The following is an 18,998-nucleotide window of genomic DNA, read 5'->3' on the forward strand; positions in this document are numbered from 1 at the left end:
ACACTTTTCCTAATACTATATTAGGGACATCATGATTAAAGAAAGAAACTTGTATATAAAATGCATTTTGTCTCCATGCACTTAATTTTTGTTCGTACTAGTTTTGCAGCCTTTTAATTTTTACTTTCATTTCATGATACAAAATGGAAAGTATTATTCAGATGGACAAGAAAATTACCTCTAAAACAGTCAAACGAGCTCATGAGGAATGCTTATTAAATCTAAAAGACTTCTGGTTGCAAATAATTATTTATAGCAGCATGTTACAAATAGATGCCAATAAGGACCTTGAGTGGAATTTCTAAATTATCAGGTGGTAAGATCTAATTTCCTTGATGTACGTAGTTTCCATTAACATTAATGAGACTTGCACTGGGGGGCGGGAATACACAATAGGTATGAAATACTTCATGAGAAAACTATATAGCAGTTCAGAAGACTGAGGACAGCAATATGAAGACCTTTGTGGTCGGTTGGTCTGTCTTAATGTCAACACAGACTGTTTCCTCATGTATTGTGGGATCTTCTGGACATTCATGTGACTAAACATGCGTCTTTTAATATAGTTAAAATAGCATTATGTAATGAAATTTTTGGAATAAATCATTAGACTTAGTAGTGTTCCTGCTAATGCATACTTAAAATCTGCTGCCGTGTTTTCATTCTAATTTATCCTGAATTTGTTTTTATCAGTAACATAAACGGAATTTATGCTGTTGTGTGTCAGAGCTGATATCTGACTACTATTGTGCTCTTTATATCAGAGGGGTAACTATGTTAGTCTGGATCTGTAAAAGCTGCAAAGACTTCTGTGGCACCTTATAGACTAACAAACGTATTGGAGCATGAGCTATCGTGGGTGAAAACCCACTTCATCGGATGCATGATATATAGCTTATTTACTAGATAATTAACTTTTTGCTCATGATTTTGTCAAGCTGCATTAGGATGGTAACTGGAATTTAATTAAACACAGAACAGCATATACAACTTAATTTTATTAAACAAAACAAGCCCTTAATGCGGTATCTGACCAGTTGTGCTATATTAATATAGCTTGACCTCAAAAGTTAAATGTTTTCCTTCTGAATCTTTCTTTATATAGAACACACAACGTTTTAGATAGAGGCTTATAGATTCAGCATATTTACTTTTTATGTAAATGTTTTAAAAGTTATAAGTTTAGGCCTTAACATAGTTTGTTTTAAATTCAGATCCAATTTTAAACTGGTTTATTTGTAAACATATTATTTATTTATTTATTTTATTTCCCCCCTCCACCCTGATCCCTTTTTCTTCCCCACGGCTTCTCATATGACGAGAGAAAGGTTCCAGTAGTGTTTTATCCATCTCAGTGCACCAGACCAAATGTTCTTTCTCTGATGTCTATTACCCTGCCAGTGCAGGATTACAGTAGACTTTTTCAGTGTTTGGTGGTTTTCCAGTATGGTTGTAAACATCTCATGCCATCTAGGTGAGAACCATGTCAATGATCTAACATATCTCACTGCCAGTTTCCTTGATACTCCGCCCAAATGCCACTCTTGTTTTCATCCTGTTATTAATTTATGCCAAAACATTTAAAATTATGTGCACAATATATTAAAATTCTGCCAATTTTATTTGTCAATACATAAATGTGGCTCCAGCATTGCAGTGGGGAGCACAAGCCACTGGCTGCATTGAGAGAGAGATCACCCTGAAGTCCTCACCTCCCCCAGTATGAGGACTTGGCAGTGAGGCTGCACCCAATTCTGACACAGTACAAGGCCTGGGCCTGCCCCAGAAACACTCCTCTGTACCAGGCACACCAGGTGTGGGAGAGCAGGCTCAGCCCAGCAGGATCCAAGCGTGGAGGGGCTTAGTGTGGGAAGATCCAGGTGTGGGGTGAGAGGTCTCTGTGTGTGGCAGTCTGGGTGCTGGCGGCTCAGTGGGAGATCTGAATGCAAAGGGGCTCGTTGGGGGAGTTCCCAGTGCAGGGGCAATGGCACTCTGCAGTGGATCCAGCTGAAGGCGGTTGGGACTCAGTGGTGGGGGAGGATCTGGGTGTTGGGAGATGGGGCTCGGCGGGGGGGTCTGGGTGCTGGAGAAGTGGGGCTTGATGAGGTAGGGGTCCAGGTGCAGCTGTTGAGGATCAATGGGGTGGGGGACTTGACAGAGAGGTCCAGGTGTAGGGGGTAGGGCTTCTCAAGGTGAGGGTTCGATGGGCCTGCTTAACAGGGAAGCCCCAGATGTTGCCAAGGGGATGCTGCATGCCAGGCTCCCGCTCTTCCCCCACCCCCTGCGATTCCCCTATCCACTTTTCTTCTCCATCCCCCTCCCTCCACTCCCACATTTGCCTCCCCCTGCCCTATTCCACCCCCCTTCTTCCCCTCACCCTCTCATTTCTCCCAGACCCACCGTCCGCATACAGTGTTGCTCAGAAAACAGGAAGGCTCCCAGCACACAGAAGGGGAGCACGACTGGCACTAGGTACCCAGGAGGCGGCGTGCAGCTGCAGAGTCAGCGGAGGCCAGGCACAGCCTCCTTCAGCTAGGCAGCTCTGCGCATGCCTCACCTCTGTTTGTGGGGGGGGAGGGGGGGAGAGGGGAAGCAAACCTCCCCAGAAAACTGTACCCATGCTCATCCTGTTCTCCCCCTCCCTTGTTTTCTACACGGAAGCACAGGAATTCTGCGGTGGGGGAGGGGCTGTTTTCTGCGAGCGCACAGTCACAGAATTCCCCCAGGAGTACTAATTATACCGCCTTAAGTAATTCCTCGTCCTCTGTGTTTATACCCTTCAAATAATTGTAGTCTGTTGTGTCCCATTTTGGACATTACTTAGCCTCGCTATATATAATATTTTTTTATCTTCCTACTTAAGTTCCAACAAGCCTCTTAGTTTTGTTGCCCTTCTCAGAATGCCCTCTGCGTGCTCCTCCTCCCCCCCCCCCCACAAATCCCGGGGCTGCAGGGACTGAACCCGGAGCCTGCACCTCAACCCCCTGCCCTGAGCCCCTGCTGCACCTCCCCTGCAGCGCAACCCCTTGCCCTGAGCCCCCCTCCTACACCCCAACCCCTTGCCCCGAGCCCCTTCCTGTGCACCACACCCCCTGCCCAGCCCTACATTCATGGCCCTGCATGCAGTTTCCCCACCTAGGTGTGGCCCTTGTATACATGTGGATCTATATATCTGCAGCTTTGTGATAAGCTTGCTGTCAGAGCATCCCCTCAGATTCTGCTGAAACATGACAGAGGCTGCTCTTATACAAGCAACTACATCTTTAGAGCATCCTCCAGTACTGTCTGTGATACTGCTCATTATTTAGAAGTGCTGCCATGCAATTTGGTAGTTACAGTATGTCTGTAGTAATAAGAAAATGAGTTATAAGAAAACAATCTAGGCTATGGCTTCTCTTTCCCTGTTCCAGCAAACAGTCCAGTAACACCCTTAATTATAATTTTATCGTAGGGTGGGAGTTCATCTTCAGTATACAGAACTAAACAGGCTGCATTTTAGAAATTTTTGTTGTGAAACGGCAAACGAATCTAAGGTTGTTTATGTAATATCACTTGTAAGAAGGGGATTAAAAAAAGACATTTAATTAACTATCAAGACATACACACCTTAGAGTAATCATGTGATCTCATTATTGTAACCATTGTCCTTCCTCTTCCCTTTCTCCATTTTTGTCCATTTATAACCCTTTTGTTGTGTTCTGAATTTAGATAATACCTGACCTGGAAAACACAACAATCTCTTAACTTTAGAGACGATGTATTTTTCCTGCTTTTTTTAATTTTTACTTTTTTTTTTAAAGGTACAAAGGTCCAGACTTTAAAGGAATTTGGATGTTGCAATACTGAGCATTGCAGTGACTGATTGCCTTAGGTGCATAAGTCACTTTTGAAAATGAAAGTTTGTCTCCTACGTTAGTTGGGCATTGCAATGCTGAATAGAGCAACTTTCTAAGTACCTTTAAAAATCTGGATTAAAATTCCCAACTCTGCTAGATCTGTGGTTGCACAAAGGCCTTTGTAATTGGAAAATTTAGATTTGCCCTTCCTATTGATTTTTTTTCCTATGGCTGTAAAGCGATTTTAAAAAAAATCACGCTATAAAAATATTTTTGGATGTTTTTTACATTTTCAAATATATTGATTTCAATTACAACACAGAATACGAAGTATACAGTGCTCACTTTATTTTTGATTACAAGTATTTGCACTGTAAAAAAACAAAATAGTCTTGTTTTAATTCACCTAATACAAGTACTGTAGTGCAATCTCTTTATAATGAAAGTTGAAGTTACAAATGTAGAATTATGTGCAAACAAAACTGAACTTAAAAACAAAACAATGTAAAACTTCAGAGCCTACAAGTCCACTCAGTCCTACTTCTTGTTCAGCCAATCGCTAAGACAAACAAGTTTGTTTACGTTTGCAGGCGATAATCCTACCCGCTTCTTGTTTATAATGTCACCTGAAAGTGAGAACAGGCATTCTCATGGCACTGTTGTAGCCAGCATCACAAGACATTTATGTGTCTGATGTGCTAAAGATTCATATGTCCCTTCACGCTTCAACCACCATTCAAGTGGACGTGCATCCATGCTAATGATGGGTTCTGGGTTAACAATCCAAAGCAGTGCAGACCGACGCATGTTCATTTTCATTATCTGAGTCAGATGTCGCCAGCAGAAGGTTGATTTTTCTTTTTGGTGATTCGGGTTCTGCAGTTTCCGCAGTGGAGTGTTGCTCTTTTAAGACTTTTGAAAGCATGCTCCGCACCTCGTCCCTCTCAGATTTTTGAAGGCACTTCAGGTTCTTAAACTGTGGGTTGAGTGCTGTAGCTATCTTAGAAATCTCACATTAGTACCTTTTCGTTTTGTCAAATCTACAGTGAAAGTTCTTAAAATGAATAATGTGCTGGGTCATCATCCAAGACTGCTATAACATGAAATATATGGCAGAATGCGGGGTTTTTTAATGAGCACCATCAGCATGGAAGCATGTCTTCTGGAATGGTGGCTGAAGTGTGAAGGGGCATACGAATGTTTAGCATATCTGGCACGTAAATACCTTTCAGTGCCAGCTACAAAAGTGCCATGCAAATGTCTGTTCTCATGTTCTGGTGACATAAATAAGAAGCGGGCAGCATCTGTAAATGTAAACAATCTTTTTTGTCTTAGCGATTGGCTGAACAAGAAGTACTGAGTGGACATGTAGGCTCTGATGTTTTACATTGTTTTGGTTTTGAGTGCAGTTACCTGACCAAAAAAAAATCTACATTTGTAAGTTGCACTTTCACAACAGACCTTGCACTACAGTGCTTGTATGAGGTGAATTGAAAAATACTATTTCTTTTGTTTATCATTTTTACAGTGCAGATATTTATAATAAAAAATACACTTTGATTTCAGTTACAACACAGAATACTATATCTATGAAAATGTTGAAAAACATCCAAAATATTTAATAAATTTCAATTGCTATTCTATTGTTTAACAGTGCGATTAAAACTGCCATTACTCGACAGCCCTAATTTTTTCCACTTAAAAAATTGTACAAGAATCTAGTCTCTAAGGCATATTGCTATAACATACAGTATTGTAAGGTTGGTTCTGCCTTTAGTTATTCTGAAACAATGCTCAGAATTAAGTAAAGCTGTTCATTTTGAAAGCTGTAAAGTCTTCAACTAACACTTTATTGTAGTGTTCTGGAGATACTGTATTGACGTTTGAGAGGACACTTGCATTATAAACGGTTATTTCTCCAAGCACTTGGAACATATTGAGAAAATTACTTATTGGGCTGAAACTTTTGTGCTTTGGTGGGCTTCAAATGTACATACCAACACGCACATGTGGAGCACCACAGGTGTGTAGGAAAGTAGTATGCATTAGTATGCAGCTGCATTCCTCTATTTGAATGTGGGAACCAGTATGAGAGTAAAGGCTTTTTTTAAAATGGAAAATTGTAAGGAGAACACCGTCAGGTTACTGTTTTAAAATGAATGTCAGTTGTTGTTAGTAACACGTAAACTCTTAGTTTTGATTAGCATACATCACTTGTGCTGGCTCTTTACTCTTTTTTGCACTTTGCTCGTCTTAGAAAATGAAATAGCTTAGTAATCAGTTTTCTTGTAACTTATGCATTTGCATAATGGTGTAAAAGGTGGCTTGCAAAAATTACAGGGGAATTCAGACCAATGTGTTTTCACTTTAAAAATTCACGAAAACCTTTCTATCAATGCTTATTGTAGCAAGCTTAACTATGGTAAACTGGACTTTTTTGGGGGGTGGGGGTAACTGAAGATATAAATGTAATGGCATAAACAGCAATACAAAATTCTCTATACATACAGATTATGGTTTCTGTGGGCCCATGACTTCAAATTTCTTGCCTCTCTTTTTCATTTAAAATTGCAGTAACTTTGCACTAAGTTGTTCTGTATTCATGGTAAAATCCTGTTTCCAATCGCTTTTCCATTTGTTGTGCAGATTTTTTCCTAAAACTAGGCCTGTCACCTGAGAATTTAAAAGTTTTACTTTTCAAACAGTTCTTACATTTCCCTGAGAGTTGGATCTAATGAAGCAAGCCTTACTTATAGAGTTAGTCATTATAAATGTCAACAAAACATCTTGCCAGAGTTTGCTGATTTGTCAGACGAAGTATTCCACGTAACCCTGTTGATTTTGATGAGATTCCACTGGAAACCTGTCTGCCTGGTTTTTGGCCTGCTTGCCCACACAACTCCCGCCAGGTGGGCTACTTCAGAGCCAGGGCAGCCTGCTGAGCAGCCTGCTCTGGCAATGGGGATCCCAGTAGATCTGGACAGAAAAACTTAATTCCTTTTTCGTGGAGAATTCTGAAAATGATTGGTGGTTCTTAAAGTGCTTATCCATGTTGGTGCACATTTACCCCAAGCACTTGTTTATTGTTTGTCATCCATGTCAGTTGAGGTCACACCTATATCTTGAGTGTCCTCATGCCTCCCATTTTGAGCCTCTAGTTGCGTGTTCTCTATTTCATCTATTGATCAAAACAGCCTTTTTAGTAGCAATAATATCTGCTAGGATGGTGAGGAAGATGCAAGCACTCTCGATAGATCCTCCATGCACAGACTTTCATAAAGACAGCGTCACCTTGATATCTCACCCAGAGTTCTTGCCGGATGTAGCCCATGACTTCTATCACAGTCAGGTAATATGTCTGCCTGTTTTCTTTCCCAAGCCACATTCCAGCAAAGGGGAGCTAAGCATCACATTTTCCATGTACTTTGAGCACTTGCCTTCTACTTTGACAGGACCTGAGCCATTTTTGATATCCTCTAGATAGGATGAAAGGTCAGGCACAAAGACTTTATTAGATTTCTATTTGCATTAAATATGGCTATTATTTAGCCAACAAAGACCCTCCATTGAGTGTTACTGCTCATTCCACAAGAGCTCAAGCAGCTTCTGAAGCTCTTTGATGGGTGTTCCAATACTGGAGATGTAAGACAAGTACTTGTGATTCAGTACGTATGTTCACCCAACATCACTCCATAATAGCAGCATCGAGATCTGATGCTCACTCTTTCATGGCTGTCTTATAGTCATAGTTCAGGTAGACTCCTATCACCCAGTACTTATGATCTAGGTTGCTGCTTGAGTTAACAGCAGCGGAATATAATGTGGACAAGCACTTGAATGAATGGTTGTCTGTATGTATTTTGTGACCTGCCCTCCTTCCCTGCTAATAGAGTCCTAAAACACAAGCATTCTGTGTTGGTTGGGGCCATCCTTCAGGTGGGAGGCATAAGGACACTTAAGGCGCAGGCAGGGCCGCAGCAGAGACATTGCTGACCAAAACAATCTGAACTGGGGTAAATGAACACCCAAAGTGGAATGTATATGGACAACACCTTACAGTAACTGCAATCCTTCTAGATGTAAGTAACAGGGTTTTTTTGTCCTGACATAGAACAAAACCAAATTTTGAAATCTTAAAATTCTCCTCAAAATGGAATTACTGGTCTCTGCCTAGCTCTATTTATTTGTTTGAAAAATTCAATAAAATGTCCTGAAATCCTGTTTTGTTTGGTGGGGGGGTTGTGTTGCTGAAAGATCTTAAATCAGTTGCTTATCTGAAAACTCATTACAGACCTACTTTGATGTATATAGCATTTCTTAATTCTAGTGTCTTTCTCCTTTCTCTCTCCTTATGGCTTTTTACTCAGAAAATACCTTGAAATGCCCTTTAAAAAAGAAATATGCATCTTTCCACAGTACTTAGTTTCCCACTTCTGTGTTTTTTAAACATTGTTTAAAATGTACGGACTAGCAAATATCTTGGTTATAACAGTTGTTTCTGTTCAACGTGAGTCAAATAATTCACTAAAAAAATCCACAGTATTAAGGGTGATCAGTTAAGTGGAAAAACTTCCACTCAACTTTCCGAAGTACATACAAATGGGCAAATATAGAATCATTGAGTAGCTTACGCATTATTTTTACATTGCAGCTGTTCACAGATGGAATCACCAACAAGCTTATTGGTTGCTATGTGAGTGACGCAATGGATGATGTGGTTTTAGTTAGAATCTATGGAAACAAGACCGAGCTGTTAGTAGATCGAGATGAGGAAGTGAAAAGTTTCCGGGTGTTGCAGGCCCATGGCTGTGCGCCACAACTCTACTGTACTTTCAGTAATGGTCTATGCTACGAGTTCATGCAGGGAGAAGCACTGGATCCAGAGCATGTCTGCAGCCCAGATATATTCAGGTAAACATCTTCAAAAATATTAAAACTCTAGAGTGCATTTTGGGAAACTAATGTCTAGGGCCCTACCAAATTCATGGCCATGAAAAATACGTCATGGACTGTGAAATCTGGTCTCCCACCATGAAATCCGGTCTCTTGTGTGCTTTTACTCTATACTGTACAGATTTCATGAGGGAGACCAGCATTGCTCAAATTGGGGGTCCTGACCCAAAAGGGAGTTGAAGGGGGGCCACAAGGTTATTTTAGATAGGTCACGGTATTGCCACCCTTACTTCTGTGCTGCCTTCAGAGCTGGGCGCCTGGAGATCAGCGGCTGTTGGCCCAGGCACCCAGCTCTGAAGATAGCGCCCTGCCAACAGCAGTGCAGAAGTAAGGGTTGTAATACCATACCATTCCACCCTTACTTCTGCATTGCGCTGCTGATGGTGGCTCTGCCTTCAGAGCTGGACTCCTGGCCAGCAGCTGCCACTTTTCAGCTGCCCAGCTCTGAAGGCAGAGCTGCCACCAGTAGCAGCACAGAAGTAAGGGTGGCAGTACCGCAACCCCCCCGTATAGTAACCTTGTGGACCTCCCTCCCCCCAAAAAACCCTCCTTTTTTGGGTCAGGACCCCTACAATTACAACACCGTGAGATTTCAGATTTAAATAGCTGAAATAATTAAATTTACAATTTTTAAAATACTAGGACCGTGAAATTGACCAAAAAGGACCATGAATTTGGTAGGGCCCTCCTTATGCATAGGAAAGTTGTCAATGTGGAGCATGCTATTGATAACCATACACAGAAGAACTTATGGAGGTGACTGACTGTGTACACATTTTAGTGTCCAAATGCTCTTCTGCATGTAGTCTGCAACAATCTAGTGTTCTCCCTCCACGTGGCCATTATAGCTCAGTGTTTCCCATCCAGTCTGGAAGGATCGGACTTGGGTCTTGTAGGCAGTCTACTCCCTCCTTCTCCAGCAGGCCACAGGATACCATTTTAGGAGTAAGGAAGTGCTGTTGAACTTTGTCTGCCAGTGCTTAGCTCTTTCTAGCCATCCCGCCTGCCTCACACACTCCCTTGATCCTCTCACTTATAAAGCATATATGTTTTGTGGAAACAAACTTTTTGAAGGAAATTGTGTGACCTGTGTATTCCCTGAAGAAATTTTAAATTTAAAGTAAAAAGTCACCAATAAGACAAATATTAAAAAAAGAGATTTAAATGTCAAGAAAGCAATAATTAACTACCAAATGCTTTTTGGCAATCTGCTTGTAACCAGTTCAAAAGTAAGAATGTAGTAATACAGTAACCTTTATATTTTACAGACTCATAGCGAGGCAGCTTGCTAAAATCCATGCTATTCATGCACACAATGGATGGATCCCCAAATCTAACTTGTGGCTGAAGATGGGGAAATATTTCTCACTCATACCTACAGAATTTACAGATGAGGAAGTAAATAAACGGCAAGTGTTATTTTATTAAATATTTCATTACTTTTTTAATAACTCATTTAATTGTCTCAGTTTTCATCACATACCTTATTAACCAGCTGAGGGGGAAATCATAACTGGAGTGTTTTTTTAGACACCCTGTACCCCCCGACACCATATCAATTTCCTTGTAAATGCTTCTAAGATGGGTTTGACCATCCTTTCTATTTTTTTAGCCACATTCTTCCTCTAAGTCTGCTCTTTCCTTTCCACTTGAAAAGAGTATGCATTACTAGACTTGTGTTTTCCCACAATTAGGACTATGATATTGTCATGTCTCAGAGCCAAGTTGTTCTTAAAGAAGTCACCTTTGGAAAAGTAGTAGGAATTCTTGCCTTCTTCCCATCTTATGTTTCCGTGACTTCACTACAAGTGTGAGCAGTGAAATCTGGACTAAGATGGCTTACTCAATTATGTGTTGAAATAACGGGAATACAGAAAATAACTGACCAAGTACACTAATGTATAAATTTCTGTATGATTCCTTTATTATTAACACTATGCTCAGAAGAGAAACTTTTTCAATTTTTTTGAACCCCAAAAGGTTCTTAAGTGATGTTCCAAGTCCTCAAATCCTTCAGGAGGAGATGGCCTGGATGAAGGAGAGACTGTCAAATCTAGGATCCCCAGTGGTGCTTTGCCACAATGACCTGTTGTGTAAGAATATTATCTACAACGAGAAACAAGGTAGGTATTGAACACAGCAGTAAGTAATGTTTCATTCCATACCTGTGTTGTATTTGTATTCTGTGGCAATTGTCTTAGGGCGGGTGTAGAATTATAATTCAAATTCATTAAATCACTTATGACTTTTTACTAATGGTAGTAAGTGAAGTAAATTTGCTGTTTGAAATCAAAGTTCAATGTAATGGTAGCAGTATTTGTATAAATATATGAACTGTCTTAGCAGCTATAACCATAATTTTAATTCTAAAATGTTTTTAGCATGTGGAAAAAAACCTTTATATTCTTATTTTCACTGTAATGATTTAGTCTGTAAAAATGGATTTCAAACTATCAAATTGTCTTTTTGTCTTTGTAATTTAATAGAAATCTCATATACATGTATAAAAGGTTGTCATGCATTCAACAACCTTAGGCGCTAATGTCTCCAGGTTACTTTGTATTATCAATGTATTGTTCTGATTTGTCAGATACATTGGTGCCAAGGAGGAGTTCCCCAGGGTGAAGTATCATAATGATACTTATGCTACTTTCAATGGCTCAGTTTATATCCTGCATATGAGGTACATAGGCATCTTAATGTTGAAGATTTTTTTGTAAATATTATTTTTTAACTCAGAGATAGGGAGTAGGCTTATCTTGGAAATGGCAAATCAAATTTTTGTTAATTATTTTCAGATCTTGTAAATACTTGAACCCTTGAAAGAAATCCTTGTTTTTAAAAAACAAAACAAAACCAAAAAACTAGAAACTATCAAAAGTTTTCATAGAAAACCTTAATTCCTTTTAAGGTTTGGTTGTTTAGTGGTTTGAGGTTCGGTTACTAAATGATACATTCAACAGGCAAACATGGTGAACCAACAGTAAATTTGGGACATTGAAAACATGGCTATTATGGTGCAGAAAAATGCTTTAACGAGACTAATAACTCAATTTCCCATACCTCATCCCAAATCTTCAGAAGTCTGTGAGCTGAACTGAAAGTAACAAGTTAATTTTGTAGAAGCATGTTGGTAGTTGCAGGGAAGCTTACAATTGAGATAGTGAAGACTTCCTCTTTAAAGAGAAGTATACCTTTACCCCGATATAACGCTGTCCTCGGGAGCCAAAAAATCTTACCGCGTTATAGGTGAAACCGCATTATATTGAACTTGCTTTGATCCGCTGGAGTGCACAGCCCTGCCCCCCGGAGCGCTGCTTTACTGCGTTATATCCGAATTCGTGTTATATCGGGTTGCGTTATATCAGGGTAGAGGTGTATTTAATTTCAGATTTGTCTGAGTAATTTAATATTATCTTGTAACTTATCACTTAATTGACAATTAGCTTACCACTAAAGCCAACATATTTGTTTTGAAATCATTAAAATTAATGTGAACAGCATTTAAGGTGTTCTCTATCAGACATTCAGCAGTAATTGAGGCCTCGTGTCTTAGTTTATGTGCCTTACAACTCACATAAAATTTGATTCAAAATAAATATTGAAGTTGTTTCTGATTTGAAAAGTGACTGTGTACATCATTTCTACATCAACTGTGCTCCTTCGACGTGTACCAGTAAAAGATCTTTTAGCTGCAATCCGTATATATGCGACCTCTCTTCTGAGTTAGGTCTTTCCTTCTTGCACATAAATACTAGTGTTTTGTTCTGCAGGCCAGCGTAGCCATCAGCTACACCTTTGCAGCACCATCACCTTCCAGTATATACTCTTGGATACCTGTGCAAGTCTATTAATTTTAATTAACTATTGAGTTAGTTCTAACTGTTGAGTAGGAGTTAGCAAGCAATTTTGTTGAGGTTTTTGAAAGGGGAAAAAAACTTCAGTTGTTGACTCTGCAGTGCTAATAACAATTAAAAAGGGGGTAGAAATTATTTTTGTCACTAAAGTCAACAGATCTGATTCTGAATACACAGATCAGACCTACTGAGAGAAGATACTATTTTTAGTCACTTTGCATAATAGAACCATGCTTTAGGGTAAAATGCTTAAACAAAAACTATAATTCAGTTAAATGTTCACTATCACGGTTGATAAGCTTAACATTCCCACTTTGAAAACAAATGCTATATGCTTCTCTTTTTTATAAACAGAGTGGAGGAAAAAAACAATGCCAGCAGTGCATCACTTTTGAGCAAACCTACAATAACCAGTGTGTGAGTGTTTAGTGTTTGGGGACAAGGTGGGGAGGAGGGAGGAATCTGAATGTAAAGCACTTAGGCTTCGAGCTGGTTGTAAATAACTGAATGGGAAAAGATTTGAAAGTATATGCAATAGCTAGACTGTGTCCATTAAAGCTTACATGCTTGAATATTGCAGCACATCATGTACGTTGTTGTAAGAACTCTGCAATACCGAGATACAACAGGTACTATTCTTATAGTAACCAAACCTCAATGCCATCTGCAAAATAAGTATTTGTATTTTGTGAAAGCTGTGTATTTTGTACCGTACACTTTTACAGTGCAAAACTTTATAAACCCGTGTTACGTAATACAGTCTTAGAAGGAGGAGCTTCATCTTTATTTTTGAAGTGGAAACTCAGCTTTAACTTTAACTGCAAATAAAAATGAATCAGATCAAGTATGTTCAGCCAAATAAAGATCATTTAAAAAAAAAAAAACTCTAAAAATTAAGTATCGGCATTCAATGAATTCTTCTTTGAAGCTGCTTTAATAAGAGCACAGAGAACAATATTAAAGATGCAGTTCGCTTTCTGGAGTTGTTACTGGCCTAAATATAGGAAGATAGATAAAAGTTCAGATCATGCAGCAGTATTCATATTAGTTCTTTCAATATCACCTTGATCTGCTCTCTAAAGAGTCTGGGTCTAAACCCGCACAAACAGAATGCATAATTCACCATTGATGTTTGTAGCACTTTCATCAGCATGTTGTCTAGTCATGCTTAGGCCAAGTGTAATCAAACTATGTAGTATATAAATCATACTATTTAAAAAGCTACAGGTGGTCAGTTTACACTAGCTCGCTCAGAGTAGATAATCCGACCATTGTTTATCCCAACTTTTTAACTCCACTCTTTCAAAGACTATACTTAATTTCCAGTCTACACAGGGTCTTAAAACTTGCTAGACATTAAAAAAAGATTGACATATATACATACAGAAAAAACATACTTTGTCACCGATGGCTTTAAGAATTCTTAAACTGGAACATCTAACCCTCTTTCCAAAAAGAGACTGAACATAAAACATAAGAAAGGCCGTACCGGGTCAGACTGGAGGTCCATCTAGCCCAGTATCCTGTCTACCGACAGTGGCCAATGCCAGGTGCCCCAGAGGGAGTGAACCTAACAGACAACGATCAAGTGATCTCTCTCCTGCCATCCAGCTTCATCCTCTGACAAACAGAGGCTAGGGACACCATTCTTACCCATCCTGGCTAATAGCCATTTATGGACTTAGCCACCATGAATTTATCCAGTTCCCTTTTAAACACTGTTATAGTGCTAGCCGTCACAACCTCCTCAGGTAAGGAGTTCTACAAGTTGACTGTGTGCTGCGTGAAGAAGCACTTCCTTTTATTTGTTTTAAACCTGCTGCCTATTAATTTCATTTGGTGACCCCTAGTTCTTGTATTATGGGAATAAGTAAATAACTTTTCCTTATCCACTTTCTCCACATCACTCATGATTTTATATGCCTCTATCATATCCCCCCTTAGTCTTCTCTTTTCCAAGCTGAAGAGTCCTAGCCTCTTTAATCTTTCCTCTTATGGGACCCTCTCCAAACCCCTAATCATTTTAGTTGCCCTTTTCTGAACCTTTTCTAGTGACAGTATATCTTTTTTGAGATGAGGAGACCACAGCTGTACGCAGTATTCGAGATGTGGGCGTACCATGGATTTATATAAGGGCAATAATATATTCTCGGTCTTATTCTCTATTCCCTTTTTAATGATTCCTAACATCCTGTTTGCTTTTTTGACCGCCTCTGCACACTGTGTGGACATCTTCAGAGAACTATCCACGATGACTCCAAGATCTTTTTCCTGACTCGTTGTAGCTAAATTAGCCCCCATCATATTGTATGTATAGTTGGGGTTATTTTTTCCAATGTGCATTACTTTACATTTATCCACATTAAATTTCATTTGCCATTTTGTTGCCCAATCACTTAGTTTTGTGAGATCTTTTTGAAGTTCTTCACAGTCTGCTTTGGTCTTAACTGAAATAAAATGTTGAACACTAGCATGGCTAAATGGAGTACATCACTCATTTGATGAGTTGAATTTGCTCATGCTGTGGCTCAGATAAATCTGCCTCTTGCTGCTTTGTTTAATCACTCCGGATATGAAAAGTTTCAATAGTGTTACCTTACATAACAGATTTATAATTGCCTAGAAGACTTGTTCTCTGAAAGAAATAGCTCACAGTTGCACTTCATTTCTTGCCCTTGAATATATCTTAATGTGTGAACTATGGTTTTAAATTTAAGTAACTGACAGTTGGAAGGCATTTATTTATAACCCTTTTGTCGTGATGCTCTTGACTTTTTTTTTTAAACTTGAGCAGGAGTTTCCAAAGTCTCTTCTAGACTCTCCCAGTATGCTCAGATACCTTATTACTAATGCTTGTCAGCATCAGATTTCTTTCCAACACTTCTAGAATATCTCCAGTTACTCCTCACTTTTCTTAATCGTGGCATATATTTTTAAAAATAGCTTAACATTAGTCATCTACATAAGCGGCCTGACTTTTGAAAAGTGCTGACCACTTAACAGATTCCACTGACGGTTGTTATTCAGCACTTCTGGAAATCAGGTCATTGTAACTAGGTGCCGAAGTTAAGTGTTCTGCTTTTTTTTGTTTTAAACTTTTGGGTGAACGTATTTTAGCGTGCATCTCGGAGATGGTATCTGTTCTATGGTGGGGATTTTGTAGTGACGTTCTCATCACAGCAAGGTGATGCACCCTGCTACATTAAGCTTTGTTTAGTTCAGGCTTTCTCACTACTTTTCATAGTATCACTCGCTCTTAATAAAGAGATTATCTTGCAGGGCACCTCCATTCACATTTACTATCACAAGTTATCTCTTTTTCAGTTCATGATTACATAATATTCATAAAGCAGTGGCTTAGGTCAGGGGAGCAGTAAAGTTTGTTGAACTATCTATAGTGCAATAAAGAGCAGCTAGAAACAGGAGAGTCATCATTTCTTGACTGTCAGCTCCTTGAAGACTGTCAGCAAATCCCCTGTGGATCACTCAACCTCTGATTTCAGTTAATAAACACAATTTCTTCTTCGAGTGCTTGCTCATATCGATTCCAATTAGGTATGCGCGCATGACATGCGCATTGCAGATCATACATTCATTTTTATATGAACAATGAAATAGTATGTAGCTTTCAGCATTAAAGCTTGGATAAAATACATGTAATTGCCTTTCAGATATAGAGTGGAGAATTTGAGAGCTTAACTACTGTATGCTTCAATTTGAAATATCTTCTGTCTGGATGAACTCCACAGTGGACAATAGTACACAATTATGATATAACACTTTTTTAGGTTGCACATTCCACAAGTGTACTTCATGTATTAGATTTCTGTTTTAGGGAGGAGTTTTTAGTAGTAGTCAGCATTGACCTAGCTGTTCCTATTGAAGTCAATGGGAGTAGACTTAGACATTTTAAAAATCTAAAAGACTAATAAATTCCTAGTAGCTCAAAGTTCATCATACTGGGAACTAGTTGCTCTTCTGGATGAATTCATCTTTACTAATTCTTAGAGTGTATTCCTATAATTTTAAACATAAATTAATCGAAAGAATGCAGTGATAACATCATACAAGTCAGTTCACTTTCTCTTTATCACCTGCCTTATTTTATAGCAAAATGTTATAATAAAAATTAATGAAGTGATCCTGTCTGTTCATACTTTCTTGACACAGAAAATTGACGGGAACTGTGCATCTATAATCTTAATATTTGTTGCAAAAATTAAATTTAAGGTTGAGTTCCACTGCAGAATGGGTCTGAAAAAGGAGAGCAGTAAAATGCAGAACTTTTCTTTTTAAAGTTTTGTGTCATTTCAAATGTGAGTGTGCCAAATTTTCTTCGTCTGCTACAGATTAGGTATGCCATTGTTGCTGCCATGTGGCGGCGTGCACCGTGCTACTTAAACGCACTGACTGGAGGTTTATCGCATCAATTGTTCACGTGCACCTCCCCCAAAGGAGAGCACAGAGCCTGGTAACAGCCTCATCTGTATCTTGTTAGCTTCATATTCTTACTTTATAAACCATTAACTATAACTGGAAATAACATTTTTAAATAAAGGCTAGCTATAATCAAAATAATGGCACTGCAGTCTGAGATAAACTTTGAGTTAAAAAAACTTTTTAAAGTATGTCTTAAGTTGACACTTTGCAAGCAGGCTTTTTACCTGCTATTTTTATCTGCTTTGTATGCAAAATCCTGAATATAAGAGACTTTTTAAATGATTGGATTTTGTACTGGCTAATTCAATCGTATGACAAAACAAACATTAACCAGGGTTGGGCTGTGCATTTTTATTGGTTTATATTTAACAGATGAGCTATAGAGGTTATATGTGCTTAAATCTACAGCACTATTAAGGAACCAGCAAGAAACATGTTATCTGTTACATGGACTTGCCACGCAGATACCTCCAATTAAGCTGTGACATTGCTATGAGATCTTGGACTGCAGCCCTTGTAAAATCAATTTCCAGTGCTTTCAATACTTTTAACAGCTTTTAAGTCATGGGAACCTCTTATGTACTGCTGGCTGGATGTTCTCTGTGAAGGGTGCTCTGCTTTAGTCACTTCCCTGGGTTGGTCTGACCGGGAACATATTAGTTAACCTTCCAGGCAGGTTGCAAAGCCCACTTCTCCTCTTCCACCCCCTCTCGCTCTCTTCCCAGCATGAGGTGAGGGTTGCGGGGTTGGTGAATATTTAAGTAATCTTCTTATATTTGTTATCTGTTAATTGTATGAGATAGATACCTAGACTAAAGGATGGGTGCTTATCAACACATTTTATACATTTGAGTAAATAAATATGTGGCAACGTGTAATGGCACTGATTGAAATCTTAATACTTGCTGCTGCATGCTGTTTCTGAAAAAAATTACCAAAGCACTCTATCTGTGCAGAAGGTAACTCAGGAGATGCATGTTCATGGATACTTCTAACACATTTTAACTTGTCCTTAATGTCCAGTTTTAATCTCCTCCAGTCTTTTAAGGAAATAACAGCTGTAATGTAGTTGGGTTAAAATATTTCCCCATATCTCCTAAAAGGTTATAATTCAGATCAAACTTAAAATGTTTTTCTAATTTAAGATTAGCGTTAAATTTGCTCAAGGATTAAACTTTCAGTTTTGGCTTCGAGAGAGAATAGTCAACATTAGTAATTGTAAAATTATTTGCTTCATTATTATGGCTTAATATGTATTAAAATCATTGCTTCAGAGTCTCTGAAATTTGTAGTACAACCTTTTAGCAAGGGTAAGCTTGTAGAAAGACAGCACAACTAGATACCTATAGAGGAATTAATCATGCAGCTTGGAAGGAGTTTAATAGTTACAATATATTTCAGGAATAGAGTTTAATTGAATGACCATTAGTAGTTGTTAAAGCTCAATATGGAGGAATACAAAATTTAAATCTGAACATGTTTGAGGTAGGTACTATTGAGTAGTCAGAAATATATACCCCCTGCACTCAGATGGTTATAGTAGTTTATAGTATATTTTTTTCTGAGACTGCAAGAGCAGTAGCAATCCTGTCTAGCTTATATTAAAACCTGACTTCCAGGTGTCCGTTTGACTATTGCTGTGGAATGGATTTACCAGAGGAGACTCAAAAGCCATACAATCTGGATGCGATGCACTTCCCACAACTGCCCTCCCAGTTGGCCAGATAAACTTCTTGTAAAAGCCATTAAGCAACAAGGGAGCATTTGGGGTAGCGCTATTCCTTTTGTCCACGCTTACTTTATGCTATAAGGCTTCTGTTACTTAATATCTGCAGGCACTTTGTTTTTGAGATGGGTATTCAAACATGGCATGCCATTGCTTGAAATAACACTAAATTTATAACGCCATCAT

General features: G+C 38.8%; 1 protein-coding gene across 7 annotated transcripts in view; it reads left to right on the plus strand.

The window, feature by feature from the left end:
- The window catches only part of ETNK1 (ethanolamine kinase 1), a 79,955-nt gene that overhangs the window by 44,433 nt on the left and 16,524 nt on the right, over window positions 1-18,998 (plus strand). For all 7 annotated transcript variants that reach the window (XM_039543365.1, XM_039543347.1, XM_039543340.1 and 4 more), the window contains 3 exons: window positions 8,488-8,747; window positions 10,058-10,198; window positions 10,770-10,912. In XM_039543365.1, the coding sequence (XP_039399299.1) occupies window positions 8,542-8,747; window positions 10,058-10,198; window positions 10,770-10,912 (490 nt within the window). In that variant the 5' untranslated portion in view covers window positions 8,488-8,541. The remainder of the gene's footprint in view (window positions 1-8,487; window positions 8,748-10,057; window positions 10,199-10,769; window positions 10,913-18,998) is intronic.

This window comes from Mauremys reevesii, linkage group 1 (genome assembly GCF_016161935.1).
Source record: "Mauremys reevesii isolate NIE-2019 linkage group 1, ASM1616193v1, whole genome shotgun sequence".
NCBI classification, from domain to species: Eukaryota; Metazoa; Chordata; order Testudines; family Geoemydidae; genus Mauremys; species Mauremys reevesii.